The sequence below is a fragment of the Denticeps clupeoides genome, chromosome 11 (genome assembly GCF_900700375.1).
Source record: "Denticeps clupeoides chromosome 11, fDenClu1.1, whole genome shotgun sequence".
NCBI classification, from domain to species: domain Eukaryota; kingdom Metazoa; phylum Chordata; class Actinopteri; order Clupeiformes; family Denticipitidae; genus Denticeps; species Denticeps clupeoides.
Genome location: NC_041717.1, coordinates 5,497,038 through 5,520,910, shown reverse-complemented (window position 1 = coordinate 5,520,910; position 23,873 = coordinate 5,497,038). Strand labels below are relative to the sequence as shown.

The following is a 23,873-nucleotide window of genomic DNA, read 5'->3' as shown; positions in this document are numbered from 1 at the left end:
TGTGAACCACCCCCTACCAGCATACAAAGTGCGAAGCCTACAGAGAGGTTACCAGAGGCCTCATTAATCCGATTCATACGGCTTGTTGAATCAGTGGACCATTTTAGCTGGAGGTCAGGTTCAAGACACACTTTGTTCACAAGCACAACCAAGAGCAGAAGTGGCTCTTGCAGGTTGTATCCCTGGAGAATTAGTTGCCTAGGAGGACAGGTTTCAGGTGGACCACTGACGTGGGGGGGTTGGGGACGTCTGAATCTATTAGTGTGACCAATGGCAAATCCATTCAGATGCAAAGACAGAAAACCGAGAAACATGCAATACTAGTGCAGCTCTGTCTTTATTAGTGCCAGAAGATGGTATGCGCCTCAGTGAAAACTTGTCCTAATGCTGAACATGGAAACTGATATGACTGCCCATCAGTATGATGTGTAAATGGCTCAGAGAATACAGACCACGGCATTTTTCCTGCAGACACTTTTAAACTTCAACTTCCAGGGGCCCGGGCATGAGGCCAGACTCCGTTTACATGTTATTGCATTAACAACACGTTGTTATGTAATGATAAAGTTGTCATTGATCCAGGGTGGACCCTAAAATATTCAACATTTTCCACTTATTCATTAGAGGTGCACCTGGGTATCTCAAATCTGTTACTATTTAACATAATCAAAATTCGCAACATCAACCGCATTCACTGTTCAGGAAACAGGCGTACAGTAAACCAAATTTTTAAATTCTGGCATACACTGGGAAAAAAAAAACAATGGTAATGGCACACTGACTAGCTGTACAGTTACAAAGACCCACTGCACACACAGATTTTGACACAGATAAGAATAAGACACAGATCACAGAAATGCACATGTAGTTCAAAACATAAAAAATACATTAAAAATTACACGAGAGGAAGATTGATATTGTTTCCTTTGTTTTATGGGATGTTAATGTTAAACATTCAAATGTGTCTCTCAATGAGCACTATTCCAGCGTTAGACCATCTTTATTACTAAAGTCATGTGTCATTTATGGAGACAAAATGAAAACACCTTAATACCGCAATTACAGTCCATTTCTTTAGCAACATGATTTAACATTTACATTCTAAAACAGATTCCCACTGTATAATGTGGATTATGCACACATTTGTATTTGGTTATTAATTTTGTGTGTTATTACTTTAATGGAATTGCATAATTGCGCAAGGCTATTCAGATTAATGAGCGTACAACAGCTGTAGTGCTAAAATTATTATAATTTTTTTGCTTATTATTAATGTGCATTGAGCTGTGCGACCTGTTTATATTTATATTTACTGCTGGATTTTGTGCAGTACAGTAAAGTAGATCAGACATGGTTATAGGAATAGTCTTTTTTTCTGTAAATTACATAGATTCACAGTGCAACTGTGCTAAAGCTGACAAATTGTGCTTAACTCCACAGTGTACATTAGCAAATGAGCCACCTTTCATGCACTCTAACCAATTATAACTTTAAGGGGGGGTTTGAGACAGGAGTACCACTTTGCATTTAAACAAGGTCACTGGGAAATGATGTAGGATGGCCAACCGTGCAGGTATTCTGTCAAAATTGTGTAGTAAACTGTAAATGGTGGTTAAATGTGACTGAATGGCATGAATGTGACTGAATCCTACCGGCGGTCTGAATGCAAGTTAGTCTGCTTTCATTTGACCGACCACACACACACACACACACACACACACACACACATATAATGCCATGTCACACGTCACTGTGGCGGCTCCTTTAGTGGTCCAGTTTCTGTGGCATTCCAGACATGGATGTTGGTGGCTATAGCCAGGAAGAGGAAGATCAGGAAGGCCACTGGGAAGCCCACCGCATCCACCAGGCCCCCTGCCACTGCACTGAAGCTCAGCTTCCCCAGCACCTCCAGAGTGGCCAGGAAGCTGTAATGAGTTGCCTACAGATCAAAGAAGAGATGCAGAGTGGACAAAGTGCAGGGAGTGTGGAAAACATGGAACGCATAATCAAATAATGTTGTGGTGTCACCGGGCAATATAAAACCCAATATAAGTACGCAAAGAAGACAGATGTTCCTGTGAATCAGGACTGGTGAACAAAATCAGTACAAACACACTCAAATGGTGGGAGTCTGGCTATCTGCCATCTTTACAGGAGCTGCATGCAGGTACCTCCAACTCACAGATTTCTAAATTTGTATATGTTTATTACTGCAACAGTCATTCAGAAATATTAAAACCTAAATTGCTGATATGCTAAATGCTGTCCTGGCGGAATGCAAAGCGCCATGGTCAATTTTACCATTTTATTTTTCCCACCTCTCATATTCAGATAGGGCCTGAGTCACAGATCGCTTAGAGATTAGTGACCAGGCCAAGAATGACAACGAAATCCACCAACTCCAAATCCGCCTGAGAAGAAAGCACCAGAGAAAATCTCAGGCCCATCTCGGAGCGGAGCACACCATTTTGATAAGAGCAATCATTACTTTTAAATGGACATATGGGGAGGAGGGGTGCACTTCCCAGGGGTGTCCCGATTACACTGGAAAACCTGGAAGTCATGATTTCATCTGCTCTGTGCATTGTAGAGACCACAGGGGCATGGCTAAAAGGCAGCGTAACACGATACATTTTCAAAATACTTCAATACAAGGCCCCTAATAGGCTCCTGATTACCGTACTGTGATTTCAGACAATAGTTAATTGTTGGCAGTACACTTAGTGCTCTAGATCACTTTTAAGCACACTATGAAACACAGCATGTAAATTTTACAGGCTAATTTTGGAGTCGTTGACCACAATTGGTCGTTTTTGGCTTGAACTGGGATCCTTCCTATGGTGACCATGTGTAAAGCGAAGGACTTTCTTTCCAGCAAACTTGTTTAACGTATACTGTTTCCCCCTCCTGGGCCCTAAACACTCACAGTATCAGTTTCCTGTCACTGGCTTTGACCTTAAAAAAAAAAAAAAAAAAAAAAAAACACACACACACTCACACATACATGCCTGTGGATCTTTGTGTGTCATATGAACATTTTAAATTAACCCAGAGGTTATCATAGTCATTCTCCAGATCATTTTTATGATTATTATTCTATCATTAAGGACTTTTAAAATAGCACGCATACTGAGACACACAAACGTATCCTCTTGGAGTTTCTTCCCTCTCGTCTTTTTTTTTTTTAAGTGATAATAATTCATCACCTTTAGAGTTGATTGAGTGATGCTGGAAAAGCTGTGAATGATCACCTCCAGGCATCGATGCCCCAGTTTAAATGGGACAAAGGAAGTTGTCAAAGACAAGTAAAAAAATGCTGGAAAAGAGAGAGAGATGGAAGGGAAAAAAGAAACTAGGGCTAACCGGATAAAGCTAACAAAGTCACAGCTGGCTGCTGTTTGCAGGAGTTGATGTGAACATCGAGAACACAGGACACGATCTAATTCTATATAGGAAGGTCATTTAAAGGAAACGCAGGAGAGCGTTGTGTCGGCCAGGGCAGGCGAACATCTCCTCCCTGTTGTGTTTTTGCTTTTCAGGTGAGGCGCTTCAGTGTCAAGCATTACATAAGACCGGCCTGGAGAATCCCCACACATACCTCACCCAGTTCTTTCCATTCCCGTAATGGGACAGGGATGTAAATGAGGAAGTAATCCTGCAGTGATCCTTGGTTCAAGGTCTGTCTCTGACCTTGAACTAATGGAGATTTCCTTGCCTGTGAAATCACGCCACTTTACTGGTGAATGTACAGTCACCTTCCAATCCTGCTCCCATTATTCCTTATTTAACGTATTCAGCATATCCTTGTTGTCTTGATTGTTGTTGGTATATACTGCGCTGCTATCATGTATAATAAACCAGGCACCTTCAACATAAAAAAATGACCAGATGCATTAGTTTGCCACATGCATAAACATCATTAAAGGTCATGCTTCTTTCTTAATTACTGCAGGTAATAACTTATATTCCAATCTTTTGCAATATATTTAGGGCTTTTACAATGTATGTAATAGCCCGGATTTAGAATCTTTGGGCTATTGTACCTGCAGATGAGAGACATGAATTTTCCCTTTGATGTTAACTGGGCTGCTGAGCTCTCCCAGTGATTGACAGACGTGTTTCTGGCATTTCGGATGAGCGAGTCCTCAGGCGTTCGACAGCTAGACAGGGGAGTGTTTGTGTTGCTTTTGTCTCAGTGTGGGGTCCCAGTGTTAACGCACATATAGAGTCCTATACCTGTATGCTCTCCTCTGCCCTCTGAGTGCAGTGCATCATGGTGGTGAAGGTGAGGGTGGTTATCAGTCCTCCCAGAAAATGCTGCACACTCAGGCTCGAGATCGCCAAGCCTAAAAAAACAACACACAAAAAAGCTACTGAAAACCCCGAAAATCCGATTTAAAGAATGTTTTTCCCCCCTTGCTCATATTTACAGGCTGTACACAAGGTGCACTTTAAAATGAAGAGCACTGTGCATTTCTTGGACTCCGGACACCCAGTCTTGACCTGAGGTGGTTTCCAGGGTTCTGGTTGGTCAAGGCTCTTTCAGGAGTAATGGCTTTTGTTCGCTACCGAAGAGCACCTCGCTCTGCTTTGACTGTGCACTTGGGGTGAAGATGTTCAGTGCAGATCTCCAAACAGAGATCCCAGAAGCAGTAATGCGTTTCAGCCGGGGCCATGAAACAGTCAGCCGGCAGTGGTGGGCATAATCCTGCCCATTTAGCTCCAGTTCAGTACAGTAAAGTGCACGACATTGTGACAACAGAACCACGCGCACTGGAATGAAGACATGACCCTGTGAGAAAGTGTGGAGATCTGGGTTGGAGACGTGGGAAGAAGACCGCTGTCTGCTCTTATTCCGTCTATAATGCAGACAGAGTCCGTCGCAGACGTCAAGCGTCTCCTGCATCCACGTGCTGCTGAATAATTCACTGGAAATGTTTAGTTCTGCCTAACAAGACTCCTCCATTACTTATCAAGGAACCACAGACATAGAAATCAGCTCATGGGATGTGGAGTGTCTCATGCAAAATTAAAAATTTCCCGCTGAATTTCATCAGTCTTTTTTTTTTTTTTTTTCTTCGATGTGTGGATGAGCTGTAGCTCAGTCGGAAGATTGGTGGTGGGGTCTATTCCTGTTCAGCACTGAGTGCAAAGGGAACATTGTCAAGCATGCATTCTCTAAGAAAAAAAGAGAGAGGGGAGAGAAAAAAAACGTTCATTGGCAGAAATGGCAAGTAAAACAGGCAAAATGCAGAGCTTTTCCATTTCTTTTTCTTATTTTCATTAAATAAACATTGTAAGAGTTGGCGAGGGAGAAAGGGAGCCCTTTGGAGCTACGCACTTATCAAAGTGAACAGTGTGAATTTGCTGAGAATAATAACTGAAGTCTGTTCAACAGAAGTTCAATATCGCAGCCTACTGCAGAGTTCTGGGCAGATTTGCCCATAGGTTTGTTAAATTCACTTATTTCGGTCAGACATGGTCACTATATGGGACAAAGTCCTTTGTTTCTTATGAAATTCTATCTAATTGCTGATTCGGACGATGCACCCACATATGCAGTGGAGCGCATGTCACATGGACCTGTGTTGTTTGGTCATGTGTGTGTGACGCAGGCGCAGTGCGGACGCATCACAGTTTCTGCGGCAGCAGCCTTATCTCTGTTTTAAGAATAAGTCTAAACAAAATCGGCCCTAAAATTCCTTCACTGTCTGTCTCCATCTTTGTGTAGGAATTGTCTCTGTCTAGGATAAATATGTCATAGGTCAGATCCACACAGGAAGTAAATTTATGCGTTTTATAATTTATAATTGTGTTAGTATGGTAATTAATCAAACACATTAATTATGATAGCCCTTGTGTTTGGTCAGACATCCGTTCTATAATATATAACATTGGTTTGCTTTTATCCCGTTATCATCAACAGGGCAGAATTTTCTCCTGATGGCAAAGATATAATGGCTTCCCGTTTTTTTCCGCTTTAACGGAAGTATGATGCCGCAGGTTGTGCAGAGGCGTCAAATAGCAGCTGACTATGAAGAGATGTTGCAGCAGGTATCCATCTGGGCCCTCGTCCGAGCGGTAATGACTGGGTCTTCCAACAATGTCGCAGTTTTGGACCATCCTATGATCATGATCTTCTGATCAGGCAAGATGACTGTGGATGCCCTTCGTGAAGGCATCTTCACCACATGGAGAGGATTTCCCACCAGCCTCCTGGAACCCTCGCATGCATAAACAAATTTTAACAAGACGTTTTGAAGTGATCAGCGGGTGAGCGGCCTGTTTGAATTTAAACCGTGAAAATTGCATCAGTTTTTATATAGCATGAAAACCTACATGCAGGTTGTTGGGGAAACTGTTTGATGAAGGGCAAGTTCGATTAAACCAAAGCAAACTACAACTGTAACATCGATAAAATATAATTGCAAAAATAATCCATTGTCATAATTGTGGAGCAGTGCTGTGTGCAAATGCCAGTGTGGATAAGATGCTGCATGACTATATTTCAGGGTGAACAGGATAGTGTGTGCGCGTACCTTTTATCAGCGGTGAGGTCTCCAGCATGGTTAACAGGAAGCACTGAAAGATCATGCTGACTGTCCGCATCACAAAGACGCGCCTCATCAGAGGTCCGTTACTGCAGAACCGAAACAACACATAGCATCGGGTCAAAACTAGAGACTAAGCAAAGCAGGGGCGGTTTAGATACAGCACTGGTTCATGCAAACACAAGAAAACACGCGCCTCTGAATCTCCCCAGACACACTGATTGATTCGCTGTCAGCAGTTTAAGAACCTCCTGGTGTGCCTGGTTCATAGGATAATCAATAACCCAACAAGATCCCCAGTGACGGGCTGATTACCGCGAGGCTAATTAGTGACCATCAGCCGGCCCACTCACAGGCACCTCCCAGTCACACGTGGATTAACGCAATGCCAGAACACAAGACCCACAGAAAGCCCTGCCAATCAGGCAAGATGCTGGACAGTGGGGAAGGGTTTTCGCCTGGGGGTCTTTGGGGTGCGTTGTCATTTGAAATCATATCTGGGTTTCCTACTGTGAATTGCTCTAATTGATAACCGAGCAATTTAACAAGTCCTGGCGTCACACTCTACACGTTTAGCATCAAAATGAAATTATGCCTTGTTCACTCTCTTCGCTGGAGCAATCAAAATTTGACTCAAAATTTCTTTTCAGTCATTTTCAACCTGTGAAAAGTTTTGCGTGATGACCAGGACTATCATTTCTGTAGCTAACAGAAGGCAAAATTATTCTAATAAATTGCGTTACTTTGGCAAATTTGTATACTTTTATTTTTAATAGAAAAAAAGAATACTGGCCACTGTGTTCTTATTTTATACACACATTATACATCATAATTTCCCATGGTTGCTTTACATCATTGACATGAAGTCTAAAATCCGAGCAGGAGCATGTAAATTCCAGTAAAGGGGACCAATAACTGAACCCTGTTAGACACCTTGGCTGGCAATTCAGAACTTAGAACCGATATGAACCGACGCCTGTCAGCTAGATACGAAGCTAGATGGGCTAGAATAGTGGTCCGTTCTAAAAGAAGAGCAGTGAGGTCACAGGAAGTGTCAGAGGTTGGGCGTGACTCTAATGTAAATATTTTAGTTGGTCCTTGAGACATTTCCCTGAGACATAAACGGTAAGTTAGATATTGGGTCCAGTTACTGAGGTTAGTTATATCAGCATTTTTATTTTATTATCGAGGACTGTTTTAGTGGTGACAAGTAAAACATTTTGTTAAGAGAGGGCATTATTTTCCATTTTTTATTTTGCTAAGAGTGTGGGGTTTGCTTGCTACCCTTTTTGCTGGTGTGTGATTATTTCTGTCATTCAGAACATGTAAAATGGAAGGAGCACAATGATTGACAGCTGTCACACACATTACTTTCTCATTCTGGAAGATGCAAACCTGTGCTAGACAATACTTTCCTTTTATTACTGGGGTAGTGGTGGCCTAGCGGGTAAGAAAGCCGAAACACTGCAGGTTTGAACGCTGACCAGCTGAAGTACACTGCTCACTGAGGGTGATGGGTTAAAAGCAGAGGACACATTTTGTTGTGTCACCGTGTGCTGTGCTGTGTATCACAAATGACAAAAACTGTTTTGCGTTCCCTATGCAAACATAATTAAAGGTTAAAAGGTGTTTTTTCTATTTATTTATGTAAATCAACTTAGATCTTACGCAAGTGAACAAACTTTGCTTAGCGCTTAGGGCAGCGTTCAGTGGCAGTTCAGAAACGGCGCCCAGTATCACTGAAGAGTGAGGAGACAACAAGCAAGGCGAACTGGCACGACAAGACGGAGCGTGCTTCTCAACCTGCCATGTTCGGTTCCACCCTGCACTTTGACCAATGCTTGCTGCTCCGATACCAAAGGTTCCACTACCAGGTGATGGACCTTTTCAGCACAGGTACTCAACAAGTTGTATCATTCACCCTACAGCGTCCGACAGCAGCCTATCCAGTATCGGCCGGAGGACAGAGGACCACAAGGTTAATACGAATATAAATGGTGGTGGAAGCCAACTTTGGCCCGAATATAATTAACCAGAAGAAATGACTAATTTGCTGTCATTGCAAATAGATGTTCAGCTATTTCTAGTTGACTTGATTAATTCCTGTTTTTTTGTTCTGTCTCTGTTTTTTCTTAATTCGCAGTGGACAAACAGGTAGAGAGTATTTTCTGTCAAGTCATTCTGCCGTCCACTTTGAAGCAGGGCCCATAAGAACCAGCAATCTGCTCTGCCACACGAGAGAAAGCCAATCTGCCGTCATTCTTATGCAAAGTCATTTCTTTTTTTTTTTGTAAATTCCAAGCTCCTTTTCCTTTCCACTGCTCTCAATGACACTCTTTCATATTTCTGCTCTTTCAGCAGTGATGGGGAGAGAATGAAAACGAGTGTGGAAACGGTGAATCACGCAGGCCCCGGCCCGAGATAAGATTTACGCTCTCAGATTGCCGATGCCGATCTGTGTAAGGGGGTCAGTTTTTGGCCACTCGAGCGTTGCAGATGGGACTGGGATAAGTGTCCAAATTAGCTTTTAGCGGCCCTGAATGGACAAGGGGTGTGGGGGGGCGGAGGTGGGAAACCCAATCTGTGGGAAGCTGGGCTGAATGCATACAGTGTCAGGTAAATGCACCCCTGCGTGTGAAACTTAACATTCCTACCGCCGCATTCAAAAAGCCTTCAAGAAGGCAAAAAGAAAAGAGCGGTCCCGCACTCCGAGACACGCTTCTGAGAAAAGCTGGCCCTCCTTTCAGCGGCAAATTTGCAAAGTGTCTGATTACTGACGCGAGACAATTCAGTTGGAGGAAGGATGACATTTAGTGCGATCGGAACCCGACAACAGGCGGTTTGTTCTAGCCACACTGGACTTTCTCGCACCTTCATCAGGAGAGATGGACAGAGCGCGCCGACGGCTCTTATGTTATTTATAGACACCATTACATCAAGTTTTCCCCGGGTGAAACCAATAACCCGATAGCATGTACAGTACAGGCCAAAAGTTTGGACACGCCTTCTCATTCAATGTGTTTTCTTTATTTTCATGACCATTTACATCAAAGCTATGAACGAACACATGTGGAGTTATGTACTTAACAAAAAAAGGTGAAATAACTGAAAACATGTTTTATATTCTAGTTTCTTTGCTCTGGTTACTGCTTTGCACACTCTTGGCATTCTCTCAAAGAGCTTCAAGAGGTCGTCACCTGAAATGCTTTATCAACAGTCTTGAAGGAGTTTCCAGAGGTGTTTAGCACTTGTTGGCCCATTTGCCTTCACTCTGCGGTCCAGCTCACACCAAACCCTCTGGATTGGGTTCAGGTCTAGTGACTGGAGGCCAGGTCTCCACTTTTTGTTAAGTACATAACATGTGTTCATTCATAGTATATGAACTAAAGAAAGCACATTGAATGAGAAGGTGTGTCCAAACTTTTGGCCTGTACTGTATGTGTGTGCCCTTTTATTACCTAGAGGGCAAAATGTAAACCAAAACCAAGATTTTTTTTTTTTTTTAAATGAGAATGAGAGGCGCAGGTTTTAACAGAAGAACAACTGTGCAATTTTATTTTCCATCTCAATACACGGAACCACGCCTAAACTATATGTTCTCATGTTCCGTTAATGAATGCATGAACATGTTCCACGAAAAGAATAAACTGGAATTAGGATTCTGCAGATAATGAATAATATGGTGAAGCTATTCTTTACATACACACTGTTATCCAGAATGAGGAAGCCTGTGTGAGAGCTGTCAATCATTGGAAGAAGCTGTTCCTGTCGGGGTTCTGGTGCGCAGACTTCTATATCATCTGCCAGAGGGGAGGAGTTCAAATACATCATGTCCCGGGTGTTAGGGGTCAGAGAGGATTTTCTCCCGCGGGTTCCCTGGATCTTGAAGTCCTGGACGGAGGGCAGGGGGGCAGTGTTTCTTTCTGCAGTTCTTATTGACCGTTGCAGGCTATTCCTGTCCTGTTTGGCGGCTGCAGCTGCAGCAGCAGCTTCTGTTCCACTTCATGAATAGTGGTACCCAAAAACTTGAATGTCTCCACAGTTGAAACAGGGCTGCCAGATATGGCGAGAGGGAAGAAGTGATGAGGGAAGTTTCCTTCACAGTCTTGAATGTGTTTAAGCTCTAGGTTTTTTGGTTTGTTTGGTACCATATCACCGTCTGATGCCTAGACTACCTCATCTTGAATGAGTCCTTGAATGACTGTGGTGTTTTATGCGAATTTCAGGAGTTTAACATTTGGGACCGCGGAAGTCCAGGACACATCCATGGGGAGGGATGTTACCCAGGAACAAGGCTGTGCTCTGGATGACAGAAATATTTACTCGCTAGCAAAAATGGAACTAAGGACATGAAGAGCAAGTAGCTTCCAGGTTTGGCAGACCACCCTGCAGTCTGTATACCTATCAGGCTGTCAATAAATTCAAATTATTAATTATTTGCATATTGTTCAATGAATTGATCACAATTCTTAAGAATAAATGCATATTTAAAGCTATGACAAATTTGGGAACTATTTATATGTACTTTTAACTTTAATACAGTTTTTTTCCCCTCATTTTCCCAACGTTTTCTGTCTTTTAAAAGCTAACATTCGCAATATGTCCATTAGGGCCCATCGGAGAGAAAAGCCCCAGGAAGCCCTGTGCTTGCGTCTCCGCTCTCAGGCCCCTTCACCTGCCTGAGAAATGAGCGCGGCAGCCCCATCACCTCACACCTCACCCGGAGAGACTCTCAGCTCTCACACAGGGCTGTGTTTACTTCCATTACACACACCATCCCTGGGGGTGGGATGGGTGGAGGACTGTAGTGAGAGAGTTCAGTTGAGAAAGGCCATATTTTTGAGAAACAACGGGAAAATGGATAGTGAAAGAAGAGTGTGTGTTTGTGTGTAAAGAACAATGCAGTTACTCTTTGATGACTGTGTGTCTCATAATAAATCTAATTGGGCAGCATAATTTTGCCTTGGAATCAAGTTCATTATACTCATTTGCAATTATTCAATTGTAAAAAAAACTATATTTGATACAGATGCTTATTATCAGAAGGAATAACTCAATAACCTAACCTATTTGGTGCCTTAGGCAAGAGTTCCTTCCTCCAAACATTGTATTTCTGACAGATCCAGCATGGCTTTATGCTTTAATATAAGCTATTAAATATCATTGTAATGAAACCAGGGCTCGGCCTGTTGCTCCATCTCTGGCCTTGTCTGATGTTGAGGTTTTGAGGAGAATCTGATGCTCTGGTGCAGAGGATGTGTCCAACAAACGGCGGGGTTAAAATAAAGAAAAAGATAAAAGTCTGCAAATGTGACAACTGGGCGGTAACCTGCATAACAACAACTACTAAGCTACATTTTAATCGATGAACAGTTTCTTCCCTCAAGCAATCACTCTCATAAACAGCAGAGCTATCCTGATCCAAAATTACAATGCTAATCTAATCTAATACACTTCACACTTATTATTGCATCCAATGGAATCAAACTGATTCTGATAGCATCCCCAACAACAAACATATACGAGTAGCCTAATTACTAGAATGTTATTCAATGAGGATTTCTCTCACACAAGACTGAAGCATGAATCCTCCTAGTTTGACATCATAGCGGTTAGGGGTTAGGCCACCAAATGTAGGCGTTTCATATAAAAAAATCTGAATTTATTTATTTAAAATGTACCTTTGCAGAACTATTTCTACCCTCCCTTTGTATGTACACTCTTGTATTACAGTGGGTTAACATTTCAGAGTGTTTGAGCTCAGTACAGTCCAACAGCAAGTAAAAGGCACATGGCTGGCTCCTCATGCTTGTTGCATGACAGTGAAGGTCTGCAGGTCTCACATTCATAGGATGGTTTTAATGTTCTATTTATGTGTGTACATGTAAAAGAAAGAAATAATGAACCGGACCAAATCCCTTCTTTTTCTCCAGGAAGCCATACCTGTACTGTGAGAGCAGGAAGCCCCCCAGCGAGGATCCCCCAATCGAAAATGCCATGGCAATCACACCGTTCCAGAAGCCCAGCTCCCGAGAAGTCATGTGGTGATCCAGCAGGAACAGCGGGAACATGGAGATAGCACCCTGCTCACCTGAGAGACAGGAATCCGCAGAGAAAAGCGAGTTGAGCAGATAACAGGTCCACTCTGACCACAGATATGAAAACTTCCCCAGAACTGTTCAGGTTCAGGTTCAGTTTATTTATAGAGCACCTTTAAACAACCAGTTGACAAGGTGCTGCACATTACCTGTACAAGGTGCTATACAAGGTGCTGTACAGGTCATGTGCACATAAAATGGACAGCTAATAACAAATGCTACTAAGCACAAAACATTTAGAACATAAAATAAAAAAAAAACTTAAAAGCAGGACATAAAGCAATAAAAGTAATAAAAATAACAATAAGCATCGCTCCTCACTCAGTTCTAACTAAAAGCTGCAGAGAAAAGAGGAGTTTTAACCTTGTCTTAAAAACCTCTGGAGCGAGAGCAGATCTAACATACCAGGGCTAGGGGTGGTCAAGAGCAGCTGATCAGATGACCAAAGCTGTCTTGCTGGACTGTAGATGTGGAGAAAGTCACAGAGGTACTGAGGTGCAGACCCATTAAGAGCTTTAAATACAGTTAGCAATATCTTAAACTCTATCCTAAACTTTACTGGTAACCAATGAAGTGAGGCCAGAATCGTGGTAATGTGGTCATGCTTTCGCTTGCCAGACAGTCTTGACAAGTGAAATGTAGATCTTGTATATGACAGGTATCTACTTCTGATAACATGTAACAGCAATGGCCACCAGACAGTAACAAGGACAGGCGGCTGATACACTCAATACATTTAAATGGTTTTTGGGGAAGAAAAAAAATTAATATAATTGTGACTCCCAAGGTTGTGAGATCAAATCCCGACTCTGTCTTTGTTTATGTGTGTGTGTGGAGTTTGCATGCTCTCCTCACATTGGCACTGGTTTCCTCTAGGTTCTCCAGTTTCCTCCCACTGCCCGAAGGCATATACACTATGTGGATTGTCGACTCTCTTGTCTGTATGTACAGTGTGTGAATGACTGGTGTGTGTGTTTGTGTGTGTGTGTGTGTGTATGTGTGGGCTGGCTCCCTGCCCTGCACCCAAAGTACCGACATGGGCTCTGATTAGGAATAAGCGGTAATGGATAGTGAGTGAACGAGTGAATTAATTGGGCATGTCAGTATAACAGACCATTTATTCTTGTGTTACAACAGGTTTTTGGCGCCCTGCGGGTAGCCGTTGGAAGGTAGCGAACGAGAGCCGAGACGCACAATCCGACATATCAGATGTGTTGGGGCAGCCAGGGGGATCGGGAAAACCCAGAAAAACAGGAAAAAGGAAAAGAACACATGTTACGTTCAAGGCCGCCGCACTAAGACCCTGCAACGCACAACAATAATGGGGAGGCCTGGCCAAAATGTCAAAGGTCTGATATACTGGTTGATTCGGTGGGAACCACAAACCAGTACCATAGTTGGAAAGGCAACTTTATTAAAACCGCCTGCTCCATCAGCCACTTTATTAAGACCGCCTGCTCCATCAGCCACGTTATTAAAACCGCCTGCTCCATCAGACACTTTATTAAGACCCCCTGCTCCATCGGCCATGTTATTAAGACCGCCTGCTCTATCGGCCACTTTATTAAGACCGCCTGCTCCATCGGCCACGTTATTAAGACCGCCTGCTCTATCGGCCACTTTATTAAGACCGCCACTTATTATGGCCGCTTAATGAGTAAAGTCCACTCCTGTGGAAAAAGCCTGGACAGGCCCGTCAATTTCTCCAAAATTTATTTTAGATATTATTAATATATTAACAGTGTGTGCATATGTGTCTGTGAAGATTGTCAGTCCACTGAGAGTTGCCCTGAATCGATCCCAGATAACGGGATCATGAGTTGAGCTACATTCATAATAATAATAAGTATTTAAAATAAGTATTTATTACTTTCATATATTCATATATTCATATATATATATATATATATATATATATATATATAGAGAGAGAGATAGAGATAGAGATAGATAGATAGATAGATAGATAGATAGATAGATAGATAGATAGGATATAGTGTGTGATACTGTTTGGGACGGCTCACAATGAAGCGCCTTTTGTCTTCACCTTTCCAATATTTTCAACGTACCCACGGGGCTCCAAACACAGGAGTGACACGTGAGCGGTGCGTTTTGTGTCAAACTCCTACTTATATCTAGGATGTTGTGCCTGAAAGGTTGGGGTGTCATCTGTAAGAGTTCTGTTGAGGCCCATTCAGACACGCTGCTTGTGATTTGGGGCTACACGCGTAATAAATGTTGCTGTTACTAACATTGTACACGCAACACCGTGCTGCTGCAGGGGAGACTGAACCTGCAATTAGCGAAAGTGAGACGCTGCGGTAAATGTTTCTTTTGTAAAGCTCTTGTGGAAAAACCGGTTACACTACACACCCCACTGATGAGCAGTAATGGCCGATTCTGTGCAATGCATATTATTTCTTTTATGATTTTTTTTTTTGTGCCAGACCTCTGCATCAATTTTGCAATTTAGGATTTGATCTCATAAAAGAGCTCAAAATGCATAACGAGGGAAAGGAAACCAGTTGTTTTTCCCAGAAAGCGCACAGCCGTATGGGGGAAGAAAGGAGGAAAGGTTAAAGAGGCGCAGGCGTTTGTGGCACCGGGGTGTCGGCTGAAGGGAGGCCGCCGCCGCCGCCGCCATGGATTATTTAGAGTGGCTGTCATTATTTATAGAGCCTGACTTCAGTAAAAGCAGGAGACATCGAGGTGACTGACAGCTGAGAGACTGCCGTCAGAGACAAAACTCTTCATCCGGGCGAGGGGAAAAATGGAAATCGGGGAAGGGGGGGAATGTTATGAGACTCGTTTAATAAAAGAAAAAAACCTGCCGTGAGCGCTGACAACGCCACGTGCTCGCGCGCTGACAACTCTGTGACAATGTCGGTCTCCGCCGGTGATTGACTGTGACAACGGAGCGAAAACGGCGAAGATGAGGCGCACTCAGCGAATCTCTCTGATCGCGCTGCTCTGCCTCGCCGTCGGCCCAGCTGCGGACCGCTCAGGAGCCCGCCGTGCGGATGCCGGCAGGGGGACATAACAATGTCCTCGTCCTCCCAGCTCTTCCTCGGCCGGCTGGGCGGGGCGCGGCGAGCCCGGGCCCGTTATTCTGCTACGCTGCTTCAAACTAATTATGGTAAGAAGGCGAAGGGAAACAAACAACGCGGATGATTATACGTCTCTATAAATAATCTCAGAGCAACAATTGTCCATTTCTGCTGGGATTTCATTAGACATCGGCACAAACACGCAGACTGGCGGAGGGGGAGGGGCGTACGCCGGAGTCAGAGCGAGGGAGAGGCCGCGTCAGACAGAGAAGCGGATCGGGAGACGCTGCGTTAGGTGCACGAAGCCAGAAAGGCAAGAGGTGGAAAGATGGAACACCGAGAACCACCTCAATTCTTGCTGCGATCAAAACTTCCACCAGGCAGAATCGCAATATCACATTTCATATCATATTCCAGGACAAATAAACGAATACATGCATTAATGCAATAAATGTATTATTTACCACTACATTACTCATTACTAGACAGCAAGCACCATTTCAAACTCCCTTCAAAATCCTTAAAAACCTTTTCGAGACAAACCAGGGTCTGATGCTCTGCACAGAATCGCGGTGTTCCAAACACAATTTCACTTTAATGTCAGACGTCCCATCAATTGCTCCGGAGCTGCCCTGCTCTGACTGTCAACATTTTCCCAACGGGAAAAATTGACCAGTCCACACACTATATGTTTTTGTCCTGTTTGTTTATGCATTTTAACTCACATCTTCATCTACTTGTCAAGCAGGCTTATTCCAGTTGCCATTGCATACACTTATTAAGTCAATACTTTTCATTTAAATATGACCTATTTAGCTCAGAAGACAAACATAATCTGGCAACGCACACAGCTGAATTCTTTAAGAAGCTACAAATATAACAATCAAGTGCAGTTCTTCACATAACATCACGATACAGACATGATCTGTTTATAACTGATGAACTAAAGCTGGCAGTGACAGTCCAAGAAATATCATTGTTGTTGTTGGGTTGTTAAAATGAAGACCTACACACAACTACATATTAAATATACTGTACCTCTCATTAAAGATGACCCACATAGCTTTGAAATCACCAATTCAGAAACAAACAGAAAGAAATTCTGTATACTTGAATGTTGTATATAGAACATTTTTAGTCCTATCCAAATCCAAATTAAATGAATGTTAAAATTCAGGAAAGGGTTAAAAATCCCTACTGACAGAAAAATGCCCATTTCTGCCATAAAAAAACAGTAACTAAATGCAAATATTATTAGCCAATCAAGCTCACAGAATCAAGCCCAGGCCATGCCCGGCTCAGTCCTCTGACCTGAAATCAACTGAGCAAAATAAACAGAAGAGACAACTAAATCAAATCAATATTTGGTGCTACCACCCCTATGCCTTCAAAACAGGATCAATTCTTCTAGGTGCACTGGGATACGGTTTTTGAAGGAACTGGTAGGTTGTTCCAAAGATCTTCAAGAACTAACCATACATCTTCTGTGCCTGTAGGATTCCTTAAATCCTTCTGTTTCCTGATGTAATCCCACACAGACTTGAAAATATCAAATTACTTTCAAGATTCCTTGTTCTTCTTTACACTGAAGACAGTGCTTTTGTTGGAGGTCAACTCTGCTTCTACAGTTTAAGGCAGTGCTGAGCTGATGGCACTATTGGACACCTTCCAATTTCAAAGGGAAAAAGCTTGATGTCTCCTCGGTCGACCACTGCGTCTACGATCCTCAAAATTGGCAGTTTCTTTGTGCTTCTTCAAAAGAGTTTGCTTTGAATTCTGGGAAAGGCCTTGCTGATCCAGTAAAACTCGCTTGTGTCTTGTTACAGTCTTGCACAACCTCACCTTCGTAGCAGGCATTTTCGGTATAACTGTTGGTATAACTGAAGCACCTGAATATAATCCTACAAAATGCCTGCCTTTGCGCAAGTCTCCCTAAAAACCAGCAAATCCCTTTGCTGGTTTAAAGGCGACTGGTAGTACAACCAAATACTGATTTGATTGAGATTTTCCTTTTGAATGTATGTAAAGATGTAAGATACTTCATACAAAAGCCTTTATTGGTGACGACCGCTTCAAAACTCGTGTCTGGAGAAACTAGAGGCATGTATGTTTCAGGTGTGCTTTTGGCGCATTCTTCCGGTCAGGAATGTCTTGGAACATTTTCCCATTCATCCTTTCTTCAATTATATGAAGAGTGCCAGTGAAATATGCTTTAAGCCCATGATGCTAACTCCAAACAGGATATTAAACAAAGAGTTTAATATTGGCCTCATCTGACAAGACTATATTCTCCCAGTTTTCCAAATGAACTTAAAACACGCTTCAGAATGCTTTTTCTAAGTCTTGTGTGGAGAGGGTGAATACAGAGCATGGCAGTTGAGTGCATTGCCCGGTTTTCTTAAAAACAATTGTACCAGCTTTGGGCCCTATGATTTCTGCAACGCGGAAAATGCGAAATGCAGTCCAAATCGCAGAATCAAGCAAATAGAATCTGTTGTAAAACGCAGTGTTGCATATAATTCTCGGTTCTGCCCACTACACGTGTTTCCAGGACGTTCACTCACCAACGCAATATAAACGCACCGTCCCCACACACTGCTCCCCGGGCGCCTGTCATGGCTGCCCACTGCTCACCAAGGGTGATGGTTAAAAGCAGAGGACACGTTTCACTGTGTCACGGTGTGCTGCGCTGAAGTGTTTCACAATGACAACCACTTCACTTTCTTTATTCCTCCCTGTCTGTGTACACAGAAGTCAAAAGTGACAGTAGCTGCCAAGCGTTCTGATTGGTGAAACTCATGCAGAATTCACTGTGGTAGAATTTGTATTCTTTTTTTTGTGATTGCAACTGGTAATGACCCAGGGCTCTAAGGCAACCAAAGCATGTGGGGCATGTGTTTTTGATAAAAATAATTACTAATAATTATTACTAATAATTAGTAATAATTAATTACTTCCTGGAGAGGGTTTTATGTACTACTCATCTTTACCAAACACGACAATAAAAAAAAATTGTGCTCTCAATTTTCAAATGTATTTTAGTATGAATTTTTCCCACTTAGTTCAACTTATCATGCAAAAATACAGTAAAACACTTACATACAAGTAAACATGTGGAGACCCACCTACACACACACACACACACACACAAGCACAATACACGTGGACATTCACCAAGAGTTTAAAGCTACTGAGAACAGCCTGTCCCAGGCGAGACCTCTTCTTTTCATCAACAAAATTGATGAGCATGATCCATGTTGTGTGAAATTCGGCCCCGGGCTTCTCTATTTCAGCTCTCTGCACATTATGGTGTACAGAGCATCTACACCCTTATGTGAGGTTACATACATTGAACTGTCTCATGTGACTTGGGCGTCATACAGCCGAGGAGTGGAGAATCTGAAAGTTTAAACCACCTACGCCACCCCTCCCCACCCACAAATGGTAAAATAAGTTGGTCATAGGTCACAAATAAGTCTTGTGTTTTGTGAGTGAGGGTCAATAACACATATGTAATGATAACAGCAGCTTATAAATCCATTAGAAGTAATGGGATGATTGGTGCAATATGATAGGTGCTCTGCCTGGATCTCTGTCACTCATCTCTTGGTGTCCATGCATCTAGAAAACCACTTTCGTTCTTCCAACCCCCAATCCCACGTTCTCATCTCCCTCCCTCATACGCTGAGCACCATGTGGTGGCTGTTCATTAATTCATCCCCCCCTTTAGCCTCCCTGCAGTCCTCTTCTTTCCCTCTGGAAAATATTTGCCTCTTGCCTGCATGCCCCACCCCTCGGCTCCCTGAGCCCTGCTGTGAATGTTGGGGGCCTGAGGTAGAGGGGAAAAGAGGCGGCAGCTTCCTCCCTCACAATGAACCCCCCCGACCGACCGACCGACACTCTCTCTCTCTCTCCAGCTCTGTCCCTGCGTCCCTTACCCCCTCTCACCCGCACCCACCTGGACACTTCCCAGGGAAGCAGTCCGTCTGGCCCCCCGCACCCCCCGTCCAAGATCCCACACACCCGTCTCTGCTGCCACATTCCCACTGTCTGCCCGGCACACCCACCCTCGGACCCTCCCCACGGCCTGACCTCCGAGAGCGCAGGGGTCGATCATGTGGGAGCAAAACTACAGGACACTGCCAATAAGGTTTAATTGGTCTCATGTAATGGTGGTTTGGTGTGAAGAATTCCTTCCAAATGCAGAAATCAGATACAAACGACCCCAAAAACACAAACTTGCCACAAACAAAAGACAAAAACACTAAAGACAATTTTTCGCTTTAATTGACGCTATCTAGTAGGTGAAGAAGTGTGTGTGACAACAGGGAATACTCGTAAATGCTAGTTAATAGTATCCCCAGTTTTTTAAAACGCCATCTGACTGAAATTCATCTTTTGGTTGACTATTACATCGTATATTATGATGCTGCAAGAAGCTGTTTGTATTGTATGTTACGATGCTGCAAGCCACAAGGCTTGGGATTTGGTGGTTATTATTTGGGAATCCCTTATACAGACATCTGCAGGCCTAGACTAGACTGTAGAATGTTAAAAGTCGTAGGTTAATCATGAAGATGAGTGATGGAGAGGGGGTGTTGTTTGCCGTTGTGTTTGGTAGTGATGATAATGATGACAATAAAGAAGGGGGGGGGGTGATGAGCAGGGGGACCCTAAAACAGATTAGGTAGGTCCTGCCACTCCTAACGTCCTGTCTGGTATTGTCTGGTTTGGCTCATCCGATTATTGTGTGACCCTGACTCTCCCTCTCACTGAACATAACAGAAATACAGACAATCAACCCGACACAAGCAAATGTAACAGTCATGTAGGGGGAGTCTGCACACACACACACACACACACACACACACACGCATGCGTGCGCACACAAAACAACACGTCCGCAGATGCATGAGGCAGCCTACTGCATGTTCTCCACGCACTTCACATAGAAATGCGACAGACACAAAGAGACAAAGGGCTAATCCTTGCATAATCCCCTTCTGCTGCCAAACACCAAATTCTGTTCACGTTAACTCAACTGATTCAATATGGCCGGAGCTAAATCTATATGCCATGTTGAGCCACGCTGCGGGAGCTAGTCTCAAACACAAACACGAATCGGGCCCCGCTCACTTTCACTCGTACACAGAAATACACACACACACAAGCACAAGCGGAACGCGTGTGTTCTAGGTCCACCTCGCAGTGATTATAGGTCTGGTGTAATGATGCCTGTTCAACTTTCACTTGGGCGCGACTGTAGGCAATGACTAGAGACCCATCTTGTGGTGAGAAGTGGCATGACAGCCTAAAAAAAAGCATTTGACCGCATGGAGTGGTCGATTATGGTGATCATATTTACTAAATCACAAACCTGAGCAATAAACTGCCAATCAGTCATATCTGTTCAAGGCTTCACTGTGTTTGCATTCGTTTCTCGCTGAACCAGCCTGATTGGCTGTGCTTCATACATTAACATTTCAGTAATCTTATTCCTGATTTCTTCAGGTTTCAGACCAAACTCCCTGTGATAAACATTGTTGCTGTTGGAAAAAAAATGATCAATTTACAACCCACTTTAATCTCTGATCGCTTCATCTATCTGTACTTGTTCTTACATTGTGTGGTCTAATTGGGCTGGTAGTAGCCTAGTGGGTAACACACTCGCCTATGAACCAGAAGACCCAGGTGCAAGTCCCACTTACTACCATTGTGTCCCTGAGCAAGACACTTAACCCTGAGTGTCTCCAGGGGGGACTGTCCCTGTAAGTACTGACTGTAAGTTGCTCTGGATAAGGGCGTCTTATAAATGCTGTCTAATACCACTGGCTCCATTTCCTTAATACCAAGAAAACAAATACCCTTGACCTTTGACCTGTTCCGCTTATGCCTGATTTTTTCTGCCCTACATACTTGCACCGTAAAAAAAAAAAAAAAAAGATTAAAATGAACTGCAGTGTGAAAATAATCCATATTGAAAAAGCATAATTAAAGTTCCCAGACAGTGATATAAGAAATGTGTGTAATGTGTATTTCTGAGACTGGTGTGTGCAGATGTGCATGAATGTAGACATATCTAAAGAGCAAAATTTTACGTGCAGCTCGTATAATCTTACTACCACTGCCAATGTAAATATGCAAATAAAAGTTAGAATAAAACCGTTACATTTTTACAAGATATAGCCAGACAGCAGAGGAAACTTTTACCTAGTTTGTACGTCAGGACGTAGAGAACAGTCCATGGAGTGCCAGGCACAGACATCAGCTTCCTCCAGACTCTCCATGGCCGTGTAATGTCCCTGGACGCCCTCCTGCCCTCGACTGAGGGTTTCGACAGCTCTCCGTCCAGGATGGGCGCTCCCCAGACAAACAGCGCCACCCCGCCGTACACGCAGCCCAGCAGTGTGAACATCCAGCCCCAGCCGGCCACGTCGATCACAGCCAGCAGCCCCCCGCCCGCGAACACAGAGCCGGCCTTGTAGCCCACAACCTGCACGGTGTTCCCCAGGCCCAGCTCACCCTGGCCCCGAAGGAGACGCACCGCGGCCCCGTCTACCGCAATGTCCTGAACCGACGCCAGCGCATTCATGGCCAGCAAACCGCCCGCCACGTACAGGAACTGCGAGTCCGGAGACAACATGCCGCTGGCCATGCAGGTTAGGGCCAGGCCAAACACAGTTCCAACCAGCCAGCGCCGCTTGGTGCCCAGCCGGTCCACCAGTGGCGCCCAGAGCACTTTCAGCACCCATGGGAAGTACAGCACTTTGGTCAGGCTAATGCGGGTGAAGGAGTGGCCGGCCCCACGCAGATACACGGGCAGCAGGGACGACTGCAGGCCATACGGGATGCCCTGCACAAAGTACAAGAGCCCCAGGAAGACCAGCTTGTCATTCAGCATTCTCCACCGTCATCTGCTTCACCTCATATTATGAGGTTATGATCGGTTTGGGGTTCAAGGGAGTCTTGCAGCCTGGAAATGAAAAGATATTCACATTTTATTAAAACAGATTAACTACAGACATGGATTATGTACGGCAGCGTACACATCAAGACCCACAACCAATGATAAGGAGAGGCATTAAACATTGAGTAAGCTACAGCTAATCATTGCACCCTAACCGAGGTATGTAATAACTGCCAAGTATACAGAATTTATATCTGGCACAGAACAAGTTGACTTTCAACATAAGTTAATTAAACCTTCTTTAATGGCAGCACTGTGTGGATCGGGTAATGGAATCCAGTAGGATAACAATGTCCAAGCAAAATGATGAATACAGTTTCAATACAAAAAAAAAAAAGTGTTTACTGCATGGAACATATTTTGTGAGCACGATTCAAGATTGGTTTATTGTCAGTACAACAGTATACACAGTTGTATACAAACTAAAGTGTACTAAATAAAACTAAAATACTATACAGCCAATTGCACTACGAATAATGCTGCATGGTACGAACATGCTTACATGGTAATTACATGTAACGGGTTTTTGCACCTCCTGCCAAACTTTTTCACAATCACCTTTCTGAATTCCCCGGACTTCACATGCAAAGTAAAGGTCACGGATAAAGGTCACGGATTTGTACATCACTTTCAGTTACCCAACTATTGCACTGAACTTATTTATTCTTATTTATAGGAAAAGGTCTTATTTATGACAGTAAAACATGAGAAAGTCCGGACAGACTAAAATTCTTGCATCTTGGAAGATAAAACAGCAAAACATTTTCTTTCAGAATTTGCTAAATATTTTTCTGTTTCATATATTTACCATAGTGAGTTGTGCACAACATTAATGTAATCAGCTGATTAAGACTCATTAAGAATTCTGGAGGTGAAGAGAAACCCCCCATCCTGCCTGGCCCTCAACAGCCCGACCCAGAGCTGCCTGGTGACCCTGGTCCGTCTCTGGCACGAACTACAGAGACACAGAAGCCCGCAAAACGCGGAGAAGGGTCCCCTAAATTCATTTTCGGGAACCAAATATATATATATATATATTTACCCATTTTACAAGAAGTAAACGTCCCGCTTTCCATTACTGCTCCCCAGCGTTGCCCGTCATTCCGCCACAGCAGCTTCCGCGCGGCCTGAAGACGTCACGCGGCCGAACAGCCAATCAGAGCGCGCCGAGAAACGAGGCTCGACGTCGCCACCTAGCGGGTGCACAGCG

At 43.6% G+C, this 23,873-nt stretch overlaps 1 protein-coding gene across 1 annotated transcript; it reads right to left on the bottom strand.

The window, feature by feature from the left end:
* Positions 1-318: 318 nt before the first annotated feature.
* On the bottom strand, positions 319-23,872 carry mfsd3 (major facilitator superfamily domain containing 3). Its single transcript, XM_028995044.1, has 6 exons — positions 23,706-23,872; positions 21,907-22,669; positions 12,495-12,642; positions 6,540-6,640; positions 4,237-4,346; positions 319-1,939 (listed from the first exon to the last, which is right to left on the bottom strand). Exons 2-6 carry the CDS (start codon positions 22,595-22,597, stop codon positions 1,748-1,750), a joined length of 1,242 nt encoding a protein of 413 aa, XP_028850877.1. The 5' UTR covers positions 22,598-22,669; positions 23,706-23,872; the 3' UTR covers positions 319-1,747.
* Between the last annotated feature and the right edge of the window lies 1 nt (position 23,873).

Coding starts and splice junctions, on each gene's coding strand:
- mfsd3 (XM_028995044.1), bottom strand. CDS start 22,597: ATGCTGAATGACAAGCTGGTCTTCCTGGGGCTCTTGTACTTTGTGCAG. Junction 12,643..21,906: donor CGTCCTGACGTACAAACTAG/GTAAAAGTTTCC, acceptor CCTGTCTCTCAG/GTGAGCAGGGTGCTATCTCC. Junction 1,940..4,236: donor GGGCAGAGGAGAGCATACAG/GTATAGGACTCT, acceptor TTTGATCTGTAG/GCAACTCATTACAGCTTCCT.